Here is a 22,444-nt window from a genome sequence, read left to right as displayed (position 1 = left end):
GAAATAAAATAATACATGCGTAATGCATGCGTAACAGACCGACTAAGCATCAACAATTTAACCACATCCTGCTTGTCGAACAAGTTATGAATAGTACTTAATCCTTGCATGAAACACAGGGAGGAAGTATTTGCTGGAAGAAAATCAGCATATGATTATCGTATACGTAAATATATACATACGTATTTGCTGGAAGGAACTGATTCATCGGCAAAGGATAAAATAATAACAAGCCTTCGACGTTTCAGGGGATTTTAATTGAATTGAAGTACAATCGTAATATGTGCAATAATATTCGTCGTGTTAATTGACACTGAATAACGTTACAAAATGAAGCATACAACGATACATGAAAATAACTGAATACTGTGTCCGCTTGTTCCTCTCTTACATATTACCAAGGCAATAATTCAGGGCACTTGTCGACGGAGTGCCAGTGTAACAGAGGAGTAATACCTGTGGATGTCAATGATACATCGTAACAATCTATATATACAGTCATGAGTCTTTCTGAGGTTCGCTACTGACGAACGTATGTTTCACAGGAAATTCTTATGTAAATGTGATCGCCGATTATGCGTACGTCATACTCTTACACACAATACTCCACATTACAGTCGGTAAGCAGTCTTCAAAGTATTAATCTCTAGAACGCGCAAGAAGATATTTTGTGCTAAAGTCATTTTGAAAACTCCCGCGCGTTCTTCGCGATATTCGCATCATGTAAAAAAGAGATATAGTCTGAAATATTGTGTAATCAAAGTTTTGTTCATTATGTTAATAAAAAGATCGCGATATCTACCTGGGAACTGCTTACATTCTGCTATGCCGATTTTATAAATTATCCTTTACAGATTTTGCAAAACTTATATCGAAAGTATGAATCAAGAATTAAAATGAAAAGTCAAACAATTTTGCGCCTATAAAAATATAAGACTTAATTATATAATCGATTGAAAACATGTCATATATTCGCCGGACATAATTTCAAGACTACAATAAATATTACGTAAAAATATAATGAGAGCAATGGAATCTGTGATGACATTCTCGATTTCTTCAAATCGTTTTCAATTACTCTTGCATGTTCAACACATTGTGCATAAGTCGGAACAACAAAGTACAATAAAATTGCGCATATAATCATCATGTTTGTACACGTACGCGTGGATTTCCGTATTAATACGCACACAATAACGCAATATCACTGACATATATCGCAGCATGTCTGATTCGTTCGACGATTGTTATAAATAGAACTTTGATCGATGGGCTAATTTATAATAAGAATACTAATGTTATAATACAATCATAATAATTATGTATAAATCACTCCTGATGTTTCTGCAACTTCGCTATACACTAAACACGTCTTTGGTTCCTTCATTCTTTGATCATGTCTGAGACAAGATCACAAAATGGTTTTTAATTCATAATCAATTCAGATCATGCAGTAATATTAAATATTTTTCAAAAAATTAATCTGGATAAAATGAGGTTATCAATTATATTCCAGCAGTATATTCGACTCTTCGGCACCGCACAGTCTCACAATCCACTCTCTCGCCCGCCAGTCAACAAAGAAAACAAGAGCTAAAGATCTCTTCATAATATCCATAACGTGATTAAAGCTCTCTTCGTAACACCCCCAAAAAGTCCACGGCCCATGTTATTCTATAAATACACTATGATATGCTCTAATATTAAATTCTCGTCCCTTCCGGGCGGGAATTACGTTAATGAGTGACTTTGGTTGGAACACTGCACCAAGGAAAACGTCGTTGCGCGCGGCAAACCTTCCTACAAATCTATTGTTCTTTGTTTTGGTTTCTTCTATAGGTAGACAAAAAAGAAAAATGCAAATTCTCCCTGAAACTAAACGCCCGCGCAATCCGTTCTTGCGAGACGTTGACGCTGAAACGAGTATAAATGCACAATAAAAATGTCCGATGACGCTCGCTCGACCGATTCGTCGCGTCGCGATGTCGTTGTTGCGACAATAGTCGTCTCGCTTCTAATAAATATCGGGAATCACGGTAATGATCACACACGCGCACACATACATATATATTCCCAGAGACGAGTACAGAAAGAAATAAAACGAACGATCGATCGTCGCGTCATCGCGTCGCTCGACGATGGTTGTTCGAAGATTTCAAGTATCTCGGCAGTTTTCAGGCAGCTCTCGGTGGTTCCAAGAACGCATGGTCAAAACGCAGGTGAAGGTCGAGTCGTGGGTCGCGATCTCTCGGTTCGCGCGAGCGACGAATTTTCTCTTGTAGATCCGCGCGTAGAAGCTAAACGGAGATGGCCGTTCGAGATGACATCATTCGCGAGAAGAGTTTGCGAAGAGATGCGGCCGGCGGTCTCAGCTTCTGATGCAGCAGCCACGCTGCTTCGGTAATCATGCAGCCAGCAGGTTCTTTATGTTTTTCGGCGTGTTCTCCTCGTTCAGGTGCTTGGTGGTATAACGAAGGGCGTTCAGAAGACCCTCGCTCTTGCACGGCGGCTGGTCTTTCAGCAGCTTCACACAACCTTTGACCTATCGGCAGATTGCGACATTAGAGAGTCGTTAAAGAATGCCGGGTTCTTATTGAAAATGATTACGCTCAAAATTTGCAAAAGTCTTTGTTTCGTACTCACATCCACGTTCGAACCCTTCACGAAGGCACCTTGAGGATGTACATGATCGTAGAGGATCACCAGACCCACCATCACCCTTAAAACAAAGAGCTGGGTCTCCTCACGTTGGAATTGCGCCAGTAGATTCCTGGGAACAGATATTTCCGAAATTAGCTTCGAAGAAATTCCCACTCGCTTGCGGTGAAGCCCTCTCTCTTTGCATTCTGGCGGAAATGGTACTCACGGATTTTCCAACATACGAAGACACACTTTAGCCATCGTACCGAGAGTTTCCGTAATGTTCTCCCGTGCTATATCTTCGTTCTGAAAAAATAACAATTTTACGTGTAACAGATACCAGATTCATCATTTTTCAGTTACTATTATATTTTTTATTTTAATTTTTTATATATATTTTATTTTGTATTTTTATTATTTTTAAATAAGAATGATTGAAAATGGTAATCTATTTTCAATTGGCAGACTGTTTTTAAATATAGTTTTATTTCCGATATCCGCTACAGAACGAGCTTTAAAGCTGTGCAACAAATTGAGGATTGCGATATTACAATATTACATTATTATTGGAAAATCAGTGTTAATTTAAATAGCATGACGTGTATGTATGTTATCCGTCATACTACGTTTATTTGTCTGACTGATGTAGTCCACGCAGAGCTCGAGTAATTTAAATCGCAGACCAGGATACCTGTCAATTTTCTGCTTCAGCAGAGCCATTATTCTCATCTACCCGCCCCACTTGCCGTTATACCATATGTCGATCATGTAACGCAGTTATTTGTCATTGCAATCAACGCGAGCGAAGAAAAATCGTTCGTTCGACGTCACGACGTTAAAAGCATCTTTGTGTCAAAATAATTAATACGAAACTTGCAGGAAAATAATATTGTTAAACAAAGAAAGTACAATAGACAAAATGCGCTTATACGTCAAACTTTTCAAATTATCTATTTCACTTCGGTAAGCTTTAAAAAAGCTAATGTGTCTCAAAAAGCGCACCATATTCGCATGAAAGACTACGGAGTTTCAGTGATTGAAATTCGATCAGCAGTTTTTCACGAAAGCACTATGTAATTTAAACAAAAAAGCAAGCGGTCACTTTCCAATCGAAGAAATACGGGAATTAACGCCAATTAACGGATACGCCGGAATAGTCTGGATTACCGCAGAATTTCGCCTAATTGCCATCAGTTGGCATCTGGCCGGATCAATAATTGTCCCGACAACAATGGGAGGTCGCGCGGACGAGAACAATGTAGCAGAGAGAGAGAGGCGATAACACTTACGTCCATCAAGAAAGTAATGGTCGCGTGACTCAGAACCCGAAGCATGGGTGTCGCGTGGGCGTAGAACAAGGACATACGGTTGGCGAGCTCGTTGCCGACGACTAGGTCCTTCTCGGCGTTGTCCTGACACGCCAGTGATGCCCTCGTCAATGTTCTCCGATAGTAGCTGAAGTCATTTTGAATCGCGGGCGTCTTCATTTTGTGCTCGTCGAACTTCAACACGAATTCGAGTATCTCTGCCAATTGCTTGACTAGGGCCTGCTGCGTCTCCAGATGTTGCGTCGGCGACAGGTTTCCCGAGCACAGTTGTCCCAGAATTTTTGGCACAACCCTTTCTGCATGTACGAGCGCACGAATGAACGACTGAATTACCAGCGAGCCACATATTGAATTTAATTTGCGCGTTACGTCACAGATATCAGTCAAAATTAGTTTACACAAAACATGCAGAAATTAATTAATACTGATAGAATTATACGCGTAATATTCAAGGATTACGCATATAATCCTATCAGTATCAATTTATACGGTCAATATATAAAAAGTAAACAGCATTGATGCAATATACTCATAATTGAAAATTAATATCGAAATTGAAAATTAATATGTTGTCTGCAGCATCAAGAATAATGAAGAACAAATTAATTAACCGATAATATAAATAATCTAAATAATTTTTAAAATAACTATGAATGAATTTCCGCTGATGATCACTAAGATGAGTAAGAGATAATTAACAAATGCAAAACGTAAGAATCCGATTATTGTAAAATTAATATTGTTCTACATTTACCAGAAATATACACTAAAAATTGATAAATGTCAGATATCGGGAACGGCATTCTAAAATATTGTTTTCGCGGACATTTCCGATAACCACACAACACAATTAAAAATTTGCAAGCGTAGCTTGAAAGTGTTTTGCGAGATAAAGTTTTTCCAATGTTCATGCCGATATCGAGTTTCCAAGAGGCGGAGTACACAATATTGCCATTTATAGAAAACTGATATCTTATCGTTAATATGATCAATGAAGCATACCGAGCTCCAAAGAAAACTCATAAAATCGTTTGAGTTTCGCGACGAGAGGTGCCACAGTCAGGTAAGCTTTTCGTTGGCATTCCTCCGTGGGCGCCGAAATCGCTTCTCTAATCTCTTTTCCGGCTCCCTTGTAGCATTGTATCTCCTCCAAAATGGATTCGGAATTTTTCAGCACTCTCTGCACCGCCTCGAACGTCTCGCGTTCGATGTCCGATGGTTGTGCATCTGAGAACGAGCAAATAATACAAAATGACAATTATTGGAACATATCATATTTGTCATAATCTTCTATCAATTTTTTTCTCTTTGTTTCTTTAATTTTATTACAGAATTTATATTTTTTATTATAGCACAATTTAAATAATGTTTGATTAAAAATATAAACATCAGTAGTGCAAAGAAAATATTAGTAATAAGCAATGAAAGATAATATTTAGGATTAATATATCAGAACTAAGAAATAATTGATATATTATTATTACTTACTTTCGAAATCTAAGAAGACGTCGTACTTTTGAGGCGTGCAACAGGTAGACTCGTCTCGAGCCAAAAGACTTAAAAGCTTGCCCATCGTAAGTGTACAGCTTCTTTCGACAAGGGTCACTTTATAACGTGAAAGGCATCTGCAAGTCAAAAATTTGTTTACACGATACGAGTTTATGCGCAACGAAAATAACAAATGATTATTTGCTTTCGTAAAGTGAACTTTTTAGATATCAAATCTATGTTTCATTAAGTTCAACCTATCCCAAAATTTTCATTAAAGATTTTCTTATTGAGACATTCAATCTTGAATACCAAAAACATGCAAACGATTCATGTCGTGTACAAATTTTTCCCTTCCATAAAATAATTCACTCGACATTGTTTTTATCAAACAAATTTATCATTAAAATTAAGTCCAGAAACTTTACAGCACTCCATAAATTGTTTTAACACAATCCGCGTGCACAAATATCTTTCCTTTTTCCTAAAATATATCAACGTGACTGCAGACTCGAAGAGAGAAGGGATTTTCGCGGAATCTCTCAGAGGACACTCAAACGTTCGTTCAATATTTAATTTAAACTGCAGCAGAAGACACGTTCGTATGATCGAGTGCCTTCGCTCAAGCACCAACCGACGAACGGTAACGTGTCACCGGACCGTGAATACAATGAAATTGAAATTTCTGGTCGGAGACTGAGCCTATATGTTCTCTGTGCTGGTATATACACGTCGAACCATTAATTCCGGACGAGAGACGCGCGCGCGCGCGCCTGACGGCTCGAATTAACGCGTGTATCCGTATTGAAGCCGCAGAACAAATGGATTCTGCGAACTCTCGTTGGCATCGACGGGGGAAATAAATCCCGTTGATCAATTTCAACGAACGCAACCCCGCTGACCTCACCTGAGGCGTTCGCGAAGGGGTTCCATTCGGTCGTAAAGTACGTGGACTGCGATCTGAACGATGATTCACGTGGGAACAGTCACCGCGACTTTTGCGTTGCGAGGACTCGGCTCGCACGTCCGAGAAGATCGAGCCTGTGCTTGTCACTCGCGAGAGAAACGGCGATCGGCGATCGCAGCTTCTAAAATTGCGTACTGCGAGATTCCGCCGTACGCGGCGAACGGCTGCGTTATTTTCGGAACCGGGAGCACACATTTCGCGCTCGTCATCTTCTCAGGCCGTTGTGCCCCTCGACTTCTCTGATCGCGATGAAATGATTATCATATAGAGCATATTATCGTATAGAGATTGTTAAATAATTTTCCGTTTGCCTGGATTTCTATAGTATAGTAGTTCGCGATATGGTAGATCAGTGATTAAATCAACGCAAGAGCTGGAATTATTAAAATATCCAGATTTACAAGAGCGAATAAATCTTTTAAGTCTAAGTACGTACGTGTAAAAGAGATTAATTAAGTTATTTTAACACGTAATTGTTCATCGTATTTAAATCAGTATTAAAAATATATTTATTATATTTATATAAGATTATAGAATCTGAGCGGCTAACTAAACTGATTCTAGTAATTTAAATTGTCATTTAAATGCATGCCTGCGTATTTTTATATAAGATTTCATATTACCCTAATAATATCCGAACTAGTCCTTGCATTGTTAACATCGCTTAATAGTACGTTTTATCAGCGACTATGAGCGATATCAATATGCAATGTAAATAGATGTACCGAGCTGCAATGCAAAATAAATGTTTGCGTTTGACATTCCTCTAGTTCCCAGCTCGAAACGTTTGAAACAAGTAACGCATGTGTATCGCGATATTCCCTTGTGCATAATTATTTATTTTTTATTCCATCTGTGTATATTTCTTCTGCGTCTCTTTCCATGATATATGTTTCTGATAATAAGATGTATACTTTGAAATATCAGAAATGTATAAAATATAATAAACACCAATTTAATAATTTGATAGTAATAGTTAAAACAATTTTACGACCACGTATTCCCAATAAGTCGTGCTCAAAAATCAGGAGACATAAAAAGTATGCCATAATTATATCGTTATTAAATAATTTCATATTATACGGTTAATTTTTCTTGTTCGTGATCCAGGATACAGTTTGCCGTAAAAACGACTAGGAAAAGTGTTTACGATTGTCGGAAACTAATTTCGCAACGGAGATACGATCTCATTAACGCGCTCACTTTATTCGTTTTGAAAGTTTTATTTAATGTAGCTTTTTACTATATCGTTTAATAATACCGTCACAATTTTTCTATTTTTTTACAAGATAAACAAAGATTAACTTGAATTAACATGGAAGCAAATTAACTTAAGGAAAACCACTTATGTCATAATTGAGAATCATTCTCCTGGAAAAAATGAAGAAAGATACTTCGTCGCAAAGTTTTAGAGTCTCAGCGGATACTGCATAATTTAAAAAAGTTTAATGTGCCTTGCTACGTTCAGCGACTCGTTCGTGGATTAGTTTCACGATGTTTTCTTACCTCCTGTCTACGCTAATATTCACGATAAAAGCGTTTTGTGTACGTGCAAATGTGCGACTCCAACCTAACGTGAACGATGTGCGCATACCATTACACTGAAATAACAAATCCACGATCTATCCAAAATGAGATGTTCCGACACTCGATATGCCAAAACTCCCACGCATTCGCAAACGAGGAGAATAGGGTTCAAAGAACTGCACACTGAAAACCTCGGACGTCTCGCTGATTGACTAATCACCGACCGAAACCAACACGTGAACTATCGCGTTGATCCTTAAATAAAAATATTGTATCCTGAAGATATCAATCCTTCGAGTCACCACGTTTCAGATGAGTGGTCGCACTTGACGATCTTGAGGGATCAATTTTCTGAAAGGCAGGCACTCAAATCAATCAGAGCTCTTAGTTTCAGTTTCATTAATCGTCGGCTATGTTTAATCTCTGGACTCTTCCTCTTTTGTCAATTCGTAAGATACCGGGAGCTGAATGAGGATGGATGTCTCTATCGACGTTTAAGATTTCAATACCCCGACATGCATAAACAAAACACGGCCGCTCGCGAAATTCAGCAAATTCTGGAGCAGTATCATTCGGCGATAGCTGACAGCAATATTTACAGTATCACAAATAGAGAGACGAGATTGTTGCAATATCCGACTGCCACCTGCCCCCAGGAGAATGGAGCGAGTCGTGGAGAGCTCGCCAAGGGTAGGAACTCGAGCCGGGTAGTCCTGCGGCGGGGATATATTTTTTACAAGGATGCGCCGAGGATCCTGAGCTCGCTCGTTGCTCGCACGGTGACGTTCGACGCGTTCACCGTCGCGGAATCGCGGCGCGATCGGAACCGGCCGCGCGGACACATGACGCCGACAGGTGCACGTTGAACAACGGAGGACGCCGGTGCGTCACGAGGTCAACGGGCAGGCGAGGTGAGTGCAACAACTGTCATTCGACGACCGGCCATGTTGCAGGGGTTGCTCGCTAGGCGCGCGAGTCCTTCCCTTATTTGGTAAAGCGGCGCCGGCAGCAACGGTGGCGGCGGCACGCTCGTGCGCGCGGAAAATCGATGGGGGGTTGCTTCGTCGAGGGCAACGAGATGGCGCTGAACGGAGAGGGTTGAAACGACCATCCAAAATCCGTTTGTGTAAATTTAGAAGCGAGAAAGAGAACACCTGACGATGGACAATTTATGCAATGCAAGAGAAAAGAGAATCTGACGAATCTACGGAGAGATCGGATCAATAATGCGGTCGGGAAAATAAAGCCGAGAGAGAAATGGCGATTAAAAAAATACGAGGAACTCGCGAAGCATACCGGTATCGATATCGCGACGTATTTTACAAGCTGCCGGTGTGAGCGTCGCGATAAATTCCAAAAATTGCGTTCATTGAATCATTTTACTGTGCTGCATTGGAAAGCGTCGCGTAATACTTGTCACTTTTTATACAAAGATAATTCATCAAAGAAGGAACGAGAATAAAATTTTATATTAAAGCAAAAAACTAAAACTTTTATATATTTGTCAGCTGTATAACATTTCAGTAACTAAATAAATTGTCACAAAACCGAACGAAACATGATTTCTCAAAAACTGTAAATGTCAGATATAATTTTTCTAATTAAAAAGCTATGTTGAAAATAAGAAAACTTTTTACTGCCATCACGCCATTTTATGCAAAATAAAAGCTTGAAGTGAAAAAGAATATTTAAAATTTTCCAGTCAACGTTAAAAATAAATTATTCCATATGCTTTCGGCATACAAAGCAGCACTATTTAAATAAGTATCTTCTCCTTCTTTGAAGAAGGCTGCACGTGCCACCGCAATTTGCACCCTCCTCCGCACATCACGCACGTGGCTACCGATAGACTTTGAAACCAATACCTTACCTTTCAATCTCGCAACAGAGTACAGACACTCGTTCAAACCTGCATTTCAGTTAACATCGCCATCCCTTAACAAGCTCGCGGGAAAGTTCAGACAAGCATCAAACCAGCATCGATCTATCTAATGAATGTACACATACCGTATAGTAACCACAATAGACGAGAACGTTCCTCACGTGATGGAATCCTTGATACGACAAGATGATAGAACAGATAACGTAATGAAACGTTCGCCAGCACAAACTGCTCGGTTTCGTGCATCGTTCATCGATACTGTAGTGTTCATGGATAAATTCGACTCGCTGTCCGAAAGGCTCGATATTTCTCGATATTGCGCCACTATTATCGCGGATAATAATAAGATTGATGCACGTGCGGCCGATGGATATCGCGCGTGTCGAATAGCCGATATCCACGTGCCTCTCACGCTATTACTATCGATACTATTACTTGCTCTCTTCGTGTGGAGCGACGGGGTGACGTCGACGTCACGTAAGGGTGACCAACGTCGCTCGGGGGTGGACCGAGTCACTCGGGGGAAGTTAATCGAATTAGTATTCGCATCGCTCGGCATCGCGGCGCGTTGCATCGGTGCTTTTGTGGGTCAACGCTCGTCGCATAAACAGACGTTTTGACCCGTGGACGATTTGGATTTTTCAGGGATTCTTATGGGAATTCTAGGGAACGGAGACCCTTCACGAGGGATTCCCTGATTCTCAAGTGACTCGAGTAACTTTCCTGTAATCGATTTCGAATGTTTTTCGTATGATAATGAGAATTATATAGATAGTTCTCACAAAATTGATTATTGTGTCAAATCTGAAGAAAGGATTGAGAAAAAGAGACATTTTTAAAGATAAAAATGCGATAATGGTTGGTATCACGAATGTAGAATACTTTGCGAGATAACGCGAAGTTAAATCTGCTTTCTATGTGTATGTATCTCCAGATTATTGATTTGCAGAATGTGTTGAAACCCGAAATAGATAAAATTGGATCTCTTTAATAAAGAGCCTTTTATTTAAAAGTAGTTCGTGTCACCTGAACGACTTCGTGTATTTGTGTTACCAGTTCAATTCGAAAGGTATTCGAAGACTTATCTCAAATCCGTGAATATGATTCTATTATATTTGAAAACTAATAAAAACGCAAAAAGTGTTATTCTATGAAAAATGTCGCATAAAAGAGGTCATTCCCTTTCTCATTCGATTGAATGCACACTCTGTTCTTCTGTATCCTTTGTTTGAAAGTCGCTTATAAAAGTTGTTCGCCTCTCACTTTAAATGTACCATGGTACAAAATTAAAATTTCAAAAGACATTTATTGTCATTTATTATTGGGTCGTCCGGAAAGTTCGTGCCGATTTTTAATAGATGGCGTTGGAACATGTCTGAATATATCAATGTTATTGAAAACATACGATTTATATACATATGCTTAAAGGTGACATTTCAACGCATCTTTAGGAAAAAAGTTGTTTCAGATAAATTGATTCGTGTCAGTTTTGTACTCTTTTGAAGATGGAAGAAAACAAAGAACATTTTAGACACTTGATGCTTTTCTATTACCGGAAAGGCAAAAATGCCTCACAAGCAACAAATTCGATATGTTCTGTTTACGGAGAAGGTGCTTTAGCTGAAAGAACCGTACGTAAGTGGTTCGCTAAGTTTAGAGCTGGTGGTTTTAACCTTAAAGACCAAGAACGCTCGGGCGGACCCTCTACTACTGATGATGACCAAATCAAGACACTGATCGAGAATAACCCGCGCTACACGACACGTGAATTAGCAGAGATACTGAAAATATCGAAAACCACTGTCCAGGATCATGTAGTGAAGCTTGGTCACGTAAGTCGCTATGATGTATGGGTTCCGCATAATTTGGCCGAAAAAAATGTAATGGATCGCATTTCCATCTGCGACTCGCTGTACAAGCGCAACGAAAACGTACCATTTTTGAAGCAATTAGTGACGGGTGACGAAAAATGGATCATTTACAACAATGTAGAACGAAAAAGATCCTGGGGTAAGCGAAATGTACCAGCATTAACCACTCCGAAAGCCGGCCTTCATCCAAAAAAAGTCATGCTCTGTGTCTGGTGGGATTGGAAAGGAATCCTATATTATGAGCTCCTACCACACAACCAAACGATAAATGCAGATAAGTACTGCTCGCAACTGGACGAATTAAAGACAGCGAATAAAAGACAGCGATTCAGGAAAAACGTCCAGAATTAGCCAATAGGAAGGGCGTCGTGTTCCATCAGGACAATGCCAGACCTCATGTTTCTTTGACTACCCGACAAAAATTGTTGGAGTTTGGCTGGGATGTGCTACCTTACCCACCGTATTCACCAGACATTGCACCTTCAGACTTTCACTTATTTAGGTCTTTGCAAAATTCTCTTAGCGGCAAGAACTTCAACTCTTTGATCGACATAAAAAACCACCTTGAGGAGTTTTTCGTCGAGAAACCTAAGAAGTTCTGGGAGAATGGAATCTTCCAGTTGCGTGAAAGATGGACAAAGGTTGTGAAACAAAACGGTGCATACATAAGTCAATAAATATTTATCGACATAAAAAAATGTTGCCTTTGAATTTTCCTTCAAAAACGGCACGAACTTTCCGGACGACCCAATATTATGGATGTTGCATATTTTTATACGTACAATTTAAAATCGTGTTGAAAAATTTTGGAAAGACTTTTTAACTGATTAATTAATATCACAAGCTTGCCACGCGTTATCTGTTGTACATATTCGCTGCAACGTGCGTTGGCAATTGTAACGAGCGGCATAAATGTCGTTTCGCGGCGACGAGATTTTTGCACCTCTTTCAATACCGTGATTGGATAATCGTCGGAAATTGTGGGCGAGGATAATCGACGTCTATTAAAGGCCTTTTTGTGCATCAATTCCAGCAAATCAATTGAGATCCCCCCATCACCGTACACAACCCTTCCAGCTTGACATCACCTCTCGCGCATCTACGATGCGACGCAATAATTTTGTGTTATGAACTTCAGCCTCCCCATATTTATGTCCCACATTTATTATGCGCCGTTATATGCATATTGTCTGAACTCTAATCTTGTGATTAAATACAATTTTTATGCGAACCAATAAAAGTCCTTGTCATAGAAAAAATTTCTCACGAGTTGTTACGCTTGAAATGAACGACTTACAAGCGAAAAGTCATTTTAATAATTATCAGAGAAGTATACTTGACGCATAAGACATGGAACGAAATTGTCACACGCGCCTGCATAACAAAAAGCAATTAGTTCCGTCATGTGAAAAAAGTACACGTAAAATGAAAAGGACGTCACCCTTTTTTGCCAGAGGCAAGGCATCGCGCACGATATAAATGTCATCAGGCTGAGCTACGCAAAAAAATATCGTTAACGACATCGTTGCGTCTGCGATACGCATGCAAAAAGAAAAGTCTGCCCGCGTCTGATTAAAGACGATGTATCAGGCTCGCCAAGATATTTTCACACTCCACCTTTATCATATTAACAAGCATCGTATCAATTTAAATCTCAATAACAATGTTAATTAAAATGCTAATGCATGTACACTGAAAGCAACAAAAATTGCACCGCGACTTGCTCAGTGCTTCAACACGAATAACTAACGGATTTATTTTGTCGCACGTTCGTTCGATCGGATCATTTAAAATTCTCAATTTCCTCAAATGAACGATCACGCAAAGATTTCCATAAAAATCTCGTGTATCCAATCACGAGGTCGATCCGAAGAAGGCTCGATGCGGCCCTGGCGTACGTGTCCAAACGCGAGCGTGCATTAGTGCGCGCGTTTAGTATGGCAAGTGTGCACGCGGCTTAAAATTGCATCGAGACACATAAGCACGCTCGGTGCATCTGCGAGGGACACAACGCCTCGTTAAGTCGCGCACACGCGCCGCAATACACGCTGAAACACGCCTTTGCGGGCGATCCGAACGCGGGGGTTCTCCAGGATGTGACCCTGCCCCTTTTAACGGAAGAGCGAACTAATTATCGGGGTTGACGAGCGACGATCCAGCGATTTCCGATGGGAGATGAGAACTCGATACGTCGATAAATAAGGGTGACGCGGGGAGAGGACTGGCGAGATGCCGAAGCAACCGACTTTCTGGAGCGGAGACCGCAAAAACGACCTCAAGTCGAAGCAAGAGCGGCAGGGTGCGCCTCGATTTTGCTGAAAGGGCGAGTTACACGGACCAGCCGCGGGCCGAAGATAGCAATTTGAATCCCAGTAGACACGATGACCTACTTTCAACGGTTGATTTCGATAAACTATCCGCCGAGCGGCCTCTCCGTGAAAGAGTATCTCCTCGCGGGGATGCTCTCAAGAAGAACTCGTTACGTCCATGCCGCTGATAAGCGCTTAAAATGTGAATAAAGCACGATAAGGATAAAAGGGGACCGCAAAGAAGTTTGCTTCGTGTATCCTTGTTGTAGCCGAGGGACCAATACAGCCGAAAGGCTCATCCGACGTTCTCGATAACGGATTTAACGAAGCCTGTCAGCGTCATTCCTTTGATAATGTCTCGGTTTTACGTAACTGCGTCTCCGAGTGATGAGATTTTCTTGCGTCCATCACACCGCGACAACGATTACGCGGCCGTTTTCTCTACACGGCAGTTAGGACTAAACAATGATGAGAATGAGAATGGCGAAGTCGCGGAGGACACGCTTGTACCAGAGACCCCCAATTAATTAAGGAACGGCGGGTTCAAGGAGCAACGTATGAACGCTCGCGGAATTAAGCGCGCGAGAAGCGCGCGCATTGTTCGCGAATTTAATGACACGGTACGCTCTCATTGTTCCGCGGTCGATTAATAACGGAGTTTACTTTCTACGGTTTACGTAACGCTGTCGTTGCAATTATTTTGTAACAATCTAAACAAACTACCGGCTGATGTTAATTGCACCTGCCTTTTACGGGAAGACAGCCAAGTGAATATGATCGATCCAAAGAGCTTGCGAAACGGAAATAAAAATGATACAGCGGCTTTTTTCTCTTCTTTCGGAAAAATGAATGCTGCACCACTGCGATTCTTAGGAATCGAACCTAAGAGAGATATTTTTCTGAATGCTTACGCCACTGGCCAAGCAGGGGGGATATCGTCATATCCCGGACGAAGACAGGAAACCTCCGAGTGAAATCCCCCTCCGGTCGTACGCACGTATGCGTCAACGAGCATCGGCGTACATTTGATTGTAAATGAAAGCAGCGATGAGAACGGGAAGGAGGGAAAGCGAAATGATGAATAGCGAAAATCGCGTGATATCGGCAGATACCTCTCATCGGCGACGAGAAAAGTCAACAAGGCTGAGTCAGACGAAACCGGAAAAAATTGTTCAAGTATTATTATTCAACTGCCGAGATATTACATTTATTCGAATTCTACAAGCTGAAAATGATCGCTCTTAATTATCGGATGACGTGCATGAAGCATTAACGTCGTTTAGCAGTCACACTGCGATCTATATTAGAATCTAGATCATCGTAGATACATGTCTCAATGAGCTTTAACTATCATTCCTGTAGCAACCTGTAATTGCGCATAAACGTCTTAAGCACGAGAGCAACGTAAATTATGCACACGCCAGGATCGACCCAGAAAATCGAAAATTGCGGCACAAAGTGGATCGGTAATTGGAGCAAATGGCCCGCATGGCAGTATAAAATGTTAAAGGCTCCGACGCGCGCGCACACGCCACAGCCACGATCCAATTTCACGTACACGTGCACCAAGTGCATTCGTGATTCCAGGGACACGCGGTATCCGTTTCAGTACCCTTAACACTTAACGCGTGACGTAATAGCTGATAGCTTCATCCTACAGCTGCCGAGTGGATAGATAGAGAGAGTGTCTTTCGGTCTACGCGCCTCGGACATAATATATCAACGAAAGCTACCACTTCCGTTATGCGTAGAAATTAACGGAATTTCAACTATCCCGCTCAAAATGGGATTTCGATTTACATATCTTCGGAAATATTCGAGCTATTAGATTAGAATTCGCTGAGAGTACCTTGATATGTCGACAACCTTGATATGTCGGAATTCCGCAGAATCTTGTTGCTCCGTTTTGTACTTTCTTTAATGGATAACACGCGACGCCAACGTTAACACGCGACAAGTAAAGCATATATATACTTTATGTTTAAATAAGACTATGACTCGCATATACATTTGTAATTTGGGTACCAGGAAGTCGGATCGTGATACAACTGCGCTGCTTTTTAAATCATTCTCGCATGTGGCGAATATGTAAATCGCTGGAAAAATGTTTAAAAGCGTTTTCCGATATCCATCATAACTCTTCTCGAGATCAACAAGTTCGTCGATTATTTTACGTCAATGCATCAATCTCGTAATGTCCGACTTTTTGAGAGTTCTTGAAAATGTCAAGTTTTGCCTTTTTCTCATTTCGTTCGCTAATGGCTGTATATTCTAGTATATATAAGTGCGTATATAATAATGTATAATGCTGATAGATACATCAGACGTATCATGTTTTCTAATGTTGAAATTAAAATAGCGACCACGTTCTCAAGGCTTCTTCAATTGTTCTTAATTATACGAAACAACATATAGAGACTTTAACATTTTATCTCATGAAATAAATCTTCTATTATGTTTTTATTAAATGTTTCACGATTATGGAATATATCAAATATTTGTTCTTTTTCTCTTAATGTATTATTAATTAAATATCGTTTGATATAAATTCCATTTAATTAAAAAGACTTATATTTCTCATTATATATTAGGAGTGTGATTTAGTTTTGAGGGTTTTGCAACAGATGGCTGTAGTGTCAGTTTGTTCCAATAGCTGTTTCCGATAACTGTTGTTTCTTACAGTGTTGACATTATCCATGACATTTAGTAGCATTATAGCAATAGATGCAATAACAGTCGTGTTTGTATCATCGTAAAAATGCAACTTCCGAAACAGCATTTTCGACATGCGTTGCTTTTGTTTTTTAATCAAAAGAAAACTGCGGCTGACGGTTATAGAATTCTTGTGGAAACTTATGGTGATTCTACCCCATCAATTAAGACGTGTGAATACTGGTTTAGACGCTTTAAAAGTGGTCATACTGATGTGAAGGACGAAGAACGCTCGGGACAACCAAGAAAGCTTGAAAATGCAGATTTGCAAGCATTATTGCACGAAAACCCAACAGAATCCACTTCAGAACTTGCCAGAGCATTAAATGTTGATCGTACAACAGTTACGAAACATTTACATGAAATGGGAAAAATTCAGAAAGAAGGGAAATGGGTTCGACATGAATTATCGGAAAGTGCCATTGCGAACCGGTTGAACATTTGCATTTCGTTGATCGCCAGGCAAAAAAAGAAGAGTCTTTTGTCTCGGATTGTTACTGGGGATGAAAAGTGGATCTATTTTGATAATCCGAAACGCAGAAAATCATGGGTGGATCCAGGCGAACCATCAACATCCACTCCGAGACGCAATATTCACGGTTCAAAAGTAACGCTCTGTATTTGGTGGGATAGTGTACTATGAGCTGTTAAATCCGCATGAGACTGTCACGGCTGATCGTTATCGACACCAATTGTACAAGTTGAAGCAAGCATTGGACCAAAAACGACCAGCAATTGCGAGTAAACGACGGAAAGTGATTCTTCTTCGTGACAAGGCTCGACCTCACGTTGCGTTATCAGTGAAACAAACACTATTAGAGCTTGAATGGCAAGTCTTACCGCACCCCGCGTATTCTCCGGACATTGCTCCATGCGATTATTATTTGTTCCGGTCGATGCAACACGCTTTAGAGGATACACACTTTCATAATTTGGAAGAAGTGCGAAAATTGGTCGACGAATGGATCAACTGAAAAGAAGAGTGATTTTATCGTGGTGGAATCCATCTCTTGCCAGAAAGATGGGAAAAAGTGATAGAAAACGAAGGAAAATATTTTGATTAAGGTATTCATTCATTATCATATTTAAATACATGCGTTTTTGAGCAAAAAAACCCTCAAAACTAAATCACACCCCTAATATAATATTATTAAGCCAATTTTTTTATTTTTCCAAAATGATTAAATGGATGTTAAAATCTCGCACGTTTTGTACAATAAAGCATTACTCTATTCAACGAGTTTATTTCCCAGCGGAAAATTAGTCAGCTCGGTGACGCGTTTGGATCGATTTTCGCCAAGCCTACATATGGTGTGAATTCTCGATGATACCACCCGATCGATGAAACACACCATCAGCAGTTGATGAATCTGCGCTTATGCTTTCCCCTTTGCGTTCCTAGCGAACGATCGAATGACCTACTTGTTAATTGTCGATGGGTGGGTCCACGCTCTAATTACCGGTAAAAATCGATACGGTAATTAAATAACTTATGATCGACTACCCACCAGTAACAGACGTATAAAGTAAAAAATCTATTTATAATTAATAATGTATTCCGTTTGATATTTGATGTTTGATGCATCGAATGGAAATTAAATACTGATCGAGGATTCAAATTTCAAATGCGTTTTATAAGTATGCGCAGCATATTAGTGTTTTTTACTAAAAAATTAATACCATGACGCGCATTAATAAGAAACTGCGAGAATTAAAATCAAAGTGAATTAAATCAAGAAGACGCGCATAAGAATAAAGAGAAAAAATATCATAAAATGTTTTAAATATAAAGATAATAAAGAGCGTCGAATATGACATATCCGCCGCTCTTACATCATGGTTACATTTGTGGCAGACGGATTATTATTGGCGTTTACGCGTCAGATGTGGTTTCCAAGTTCAAACCCCGACGCAGGCAAGCGAGCTAACAGGAAAATCGTCGACGGTTATTCGGCGTTGCCCTGGCATTAATCGTTCTAGCAGGCGGAATCATGCCGCAAACGTTGCGCGGCTACGCTCGAATTATTCCGCTCGTTTCGAGTTTCGCGGTTTCCTTCGGCAGAATGCGATAAAATGCCCTTTCCGTGAAAGCGGGAACCGTGCGATCATTGGCTCTATCAATATAAATTCTCGCCAGTAACGCGGTAATCCCGATTAAATTATTTTGCCGATTGCAAGCAATTATTACGTCGGCCGAAACGAAATTGAGGCAGTCGCGTGACAACATTCGCGTTGATAGTGATATCGGAGCAGCTAAATGATTATGTGAGACGCGCGCGTGCATTCGCATATTGCGCATGAAAAAGAAAAAAAAGCAATATAATTCATCGAGATATATCACGGCAGAGCTGCAAGAAACCATGATAAGTGGCTCAATGCAGATAAATTTTGATTTACTCAACCTAGCGTATTAATTAAACGTTTCCGCGGTGCATGTAGTCCTTTCACTCATTCGCAAGCAGTTACGTTCCAAATAAGCAGCTCTTTTGTTGGAAAAACACGCTTTCTATCGAGTGTGCAAGGGATTCTCAATAAATTATCTATTTCAGTAGTATATCAACCAAGGTTTTTGTATTATCGACGAATGGGTCCATGCTCTAATTGCCGGTAAAAACTGATACACTAATTAAATAACTTACGATCGATTACCAATCAGTAACAGACGTATAAAATAAAAAATCTGTTTATAATTGATAAGATATTCCGTTTGATGTATGTCATATAATTTCTCTCTGATTTTTATTTCCAATGCATTGAGTTACTGCTGATAACTGTTTGAGGAAACATTAATTTTAGAACCTGTAATACTCGCTTTTTTCTCTCTCAGGAAAGGTCGAATAAAAGCGAAGATTTTTGTAGAACGGCCAGGAGAGTTTCTCTCTTTAAATGTAAAATGTTTTCAAGGCAACGCGCATACGAGAAACTCAAAGAGGCAGCATCGCCATCACTTATCGGTACGCTGTAAGGCTGAAATCTGCAATTCCACGTGAACCAAGCATAACGACTTCTTTCACCTTCGTGCCTTATCCGTCGCGTGTCCGAGCGAATGTGTCTTAAAATTTACATCCACGTGAAAATTAATTCCACGAAAGTCACGCGCTCACGAACCCTGTAAATCGTTGAATATGCAGAGACTGCGGAATCGAAGAACGATACGTCATCAGATAGATCGTGCGCGAATCGGCCCGGTGAAGATTATACGATTGAGCGTGCGTTGATTACCATTCAGGCTTATATACAATTTCAAGATCGTGAATCACTTCCTGCCGCTATTATCACGTTATTTGGCATTGAAAGATTTTAATTGTGACATATATACATACAGATGTAGCTTTTTTGTGATAATACCGCCGATAGTGATTATTCCAACGTAATTTTTCAACGTTGCACGTGCGGTTATATGTACGATACGTATAATTTATTACTTGTTTTCTTCATAGAGATATTTATTGGAAAAAATGAGATATACCCATTTTATATCTAAAATTACGACTAAAAGAAGCACTTTTAATTTGGATACATGTGAAAACGAGAAAGAAAATCGCGAAAATGTTTAAGTAAATTATTTAGGTAATTATTTGTTGATTAATATCAATTCAGGATTTCACAATAGCAAAGTTGTATCTTAATGTCATTACTTTTCAACCAGATCTAAGATAAAATAATTAAAATTAATCGCGTGGTTTACATCGGATACGAGTTATTTAAACTTATCCTTGCGTCGTACATAATAATTGCGCGATGCTTCCTGTTGAATCGCGAGATATCGTACGCGACATCCGATCGTAACGTCATATATTTACGGTCCAAGCGTGCGGTCTAAATAACGAAAAGAAGCCTCGAAGGGATCACGCGGGGCGATCGTGACACATACACGGTGTACGAAAAAAGTCTATTTACCTTCTAACGAAGCGAGACGAGCCGCGGCATCACTTAACGCTTGTAACGAATTATTAAACGGCCGAGAGCGTGACGAGGGCCCTTCATGCGGAGCCACCGAGCGCCATCCGCGTCGTTCTCTTCAGTTCCCTTAGTTTAACAGGTTTCCGGTACTCGAGGAAACAGGATGGAGAAACCACCACTGGCACCGGAGGAACCTTCCGAGGAAGAATCCTCGTTTGACAGCCGCGAAGGGATCCCGCGAACGCGCCGGCCGATAACGTTTATCACGCGCACAAAACCACACACGACTCGTCGGGGTATCGTAATAACGGCTCCCTTGTGTCTGCCACGAGCAACGATCGACTCTGTCTCCGCTCGAATGTTCACTCGATCGTCGGCGAGCGTGTTTGAGACCGGTCGGTCCCTCGCTCGATCTCACCACGGGGAGAGTATCGAACGGACGTATCGATCTGCCGTTCGGCGCCGCCGCGCTTCCCCCGAACTAGAGCCACGCTTTTGTGGTAGATCGCCCCTCGAGGGAAGGAGAACCTGCAGAAGGGAAGAGGCGTCTCTCCGATTCAACCGATCGACGTGCGGCGAAGGGAAACCAGTTCGGGAGAACCGGTTCGCCCGGCGCGTCGCGCGACGGACCGCGAAACTTTCGAACGAGCCACGAACGGAGCACGGGGTGCGACCGGGGGTGCGAGGACTTGCGCCCCTTCGCCAGGCGCGTTGATCGAGAATGCAACGACGTGCGATCCACGGCAGGACGGCGACGGCGGCGGCGCGACTCCCGCGGAGGTTGTTGCACTACTGTCAAAGCGACAGCGTGGAGCAAACGTCGAGACAGTTTTGCCCCGCGCGGCCAGTCAGCTGGACGACCCCACTCTCGGCACGTCACTGCCGGCTCCCGCAGCGTGGACTCGCAACGGCATCGCCGCCGTTGCTGGTGCTGGCGGTTGCGAGCGTCAGACTCGCAATTTCACGCGGAGCGTGAGCTCCGACGCTGCAGCTGCATCCAGCTGTTGCTGCAGCTCCGGAAACCGACCGCGCGAGACGGCTTCAACGGCTAATCGACTCCGGCGAATAATCGACTGGCATTCCTGGAGCGATGATCGTTAGTAATTCCCACGTTCCTTCCTGCGTACGTCGAGACGAGCTAAAGATAGTTTCTTTACGTCTCATGTCAGAGGTTTTGCGTTAGCGATTGTTCATATGAAGCTTGTGTGGTCTTGCTAGTGTCATTGGGAATTTAATGATATTTAATACGTTACGTATAGCTGGTGGGGATTATTAAGATTTAAAGAGTCGATGTCTGAACAAAGTTCAGTTTATCTGTCCGTAAAATAGAAGGGAAATAATCGAGGGAAATACTGGAGGAAAGCAACCTTCATATACCTTCCCGCAGTCGTTAATTAGAGATGAGTTTATCGTTGCGGAAAGCGTTATCGAGGACTGATCAGACTTTCGCTTTTATCTCAATTAGAATTAGAATTAGAACTAGAAAGTCGATTTAATATTTATTTATATTTTCTCATAGGTTGTAAATAAAGTGGATCTACAAATATCTATTTATCGATATTGTTAAACCTCAGAAAAGCAAATACAGGCATATCTTCAATGGAATATTTTATTCTCCTGAAACACGAGTGTGTAATCATATCTGCGACATGACGAAAAGAATTAATCTCGTTTATCTAATCTGCCCATCCGATTAATCGAGTCTCCGATCGACTTATAGCACACCGCGGTATCCATTGTACGCTAGCGGATCAGCGTGTCAACGCTGATAAGAATCACACGTCAGGAGGGCAATGACTCGTGAAACGTGAAGCCAG

The 22,444-nt window shown here is 41.0% G+C and overlaps 1 protein-coding gene across 3 annotated transcripts; it reads right to left on the bottom strand.

Moving 5' to 3' along the window:
* Positions 1 to 238: 238 nt before the first annotated feature.
* On the bottom strand, positions 239 to 21,428 carry LOC105279514 (protein FAM49B). Of its 3 annotated transcripts, none has more exons than XM_011339347.3 (7): positions 20,625 to 21,428; positions 5,457 to 5,593; positions 4,971 to 5,195; positions 3,930 to 4,264; positions 2,867 to 2,946; positions 2,644 to 2,770; positions 239 to 2,542 (listed from the first exon to the last, which is right to left on the bottom strand). In XM_011339347.3, the coding sequence occupies exons 2-7, from the start codon at positions 5,539 to 5,541 to the stop codon at positions 2,405 to 2,407; spliced, it is 990 nt and encodes a 329-aa protein (XP_011337649.1). In that variant the 5' UTR covers positions 5,542 to 5,593; positions 20,625 to 21,428; the 3' UTR covers positions 239 to 2,404. The 3 variants fall into 3 exon arrangements, with proteins under 3 accessions (XP_011337649.1, XP_011337651.1, XP_011337650.1); XM_011339349.3 differs by lacking the exon at positions 20,625 to 21,428 and adding an exon at positions 9,958 to 10,206; XM_011339348.3 differs by lacking the exon at positions 20,625 to 21,428 and adding an exon at positions 8,550 to 8,915.
* Positions 21,429 to 22,444: the final 1,016 nt, after the last annotated feature.

Source organism: Ooceraea biroi, chromosome 9 (genome assembly GCF_003672135.1).
Source record: "Ooceraea biroi isolate clonal line C1 chromosome 9, Obir_v5.4, whole genome shotgun sequence".
NCBI lineage: Eukaryota > Metazoa > Arthropoda > Insecta > Hymenoptera > Formicidae > Ooceraea > Ooceraea biroi.
Note: the sequence above shows the minus strand (reverse complement) of the source record. Positions and strands in the feature narration are given on the sequence as shown.

What these genes read in the sequence shown, in the direction of transcription:
- LOC105279514 (XM_011339347.3), bottom strand. Translation starts at nt 5,541, where the DNA reads ATGGGCAAGCTTTTAAGTCTTTTGGCTCGAGACGAGTCTACCTGTTGC. An exon ending in CGTCTTCTTAGATTTCGAAA is followed by an intron (nt 5,196 to 5,456) that starts GTAAGTAATAAT and finishes GCTCGTTCTCAG; the next exon opens with ATGCACAACCATCGGACATC. An exon ending in CCATTACTTTCTTGATGGAC is followed by an intron (nt 2,947 to 3,929) that starts GTAAGTGTTATC and finishes TTATTTTTTCAG; the next exon opens with AACGAAGATATAGCACGGGA.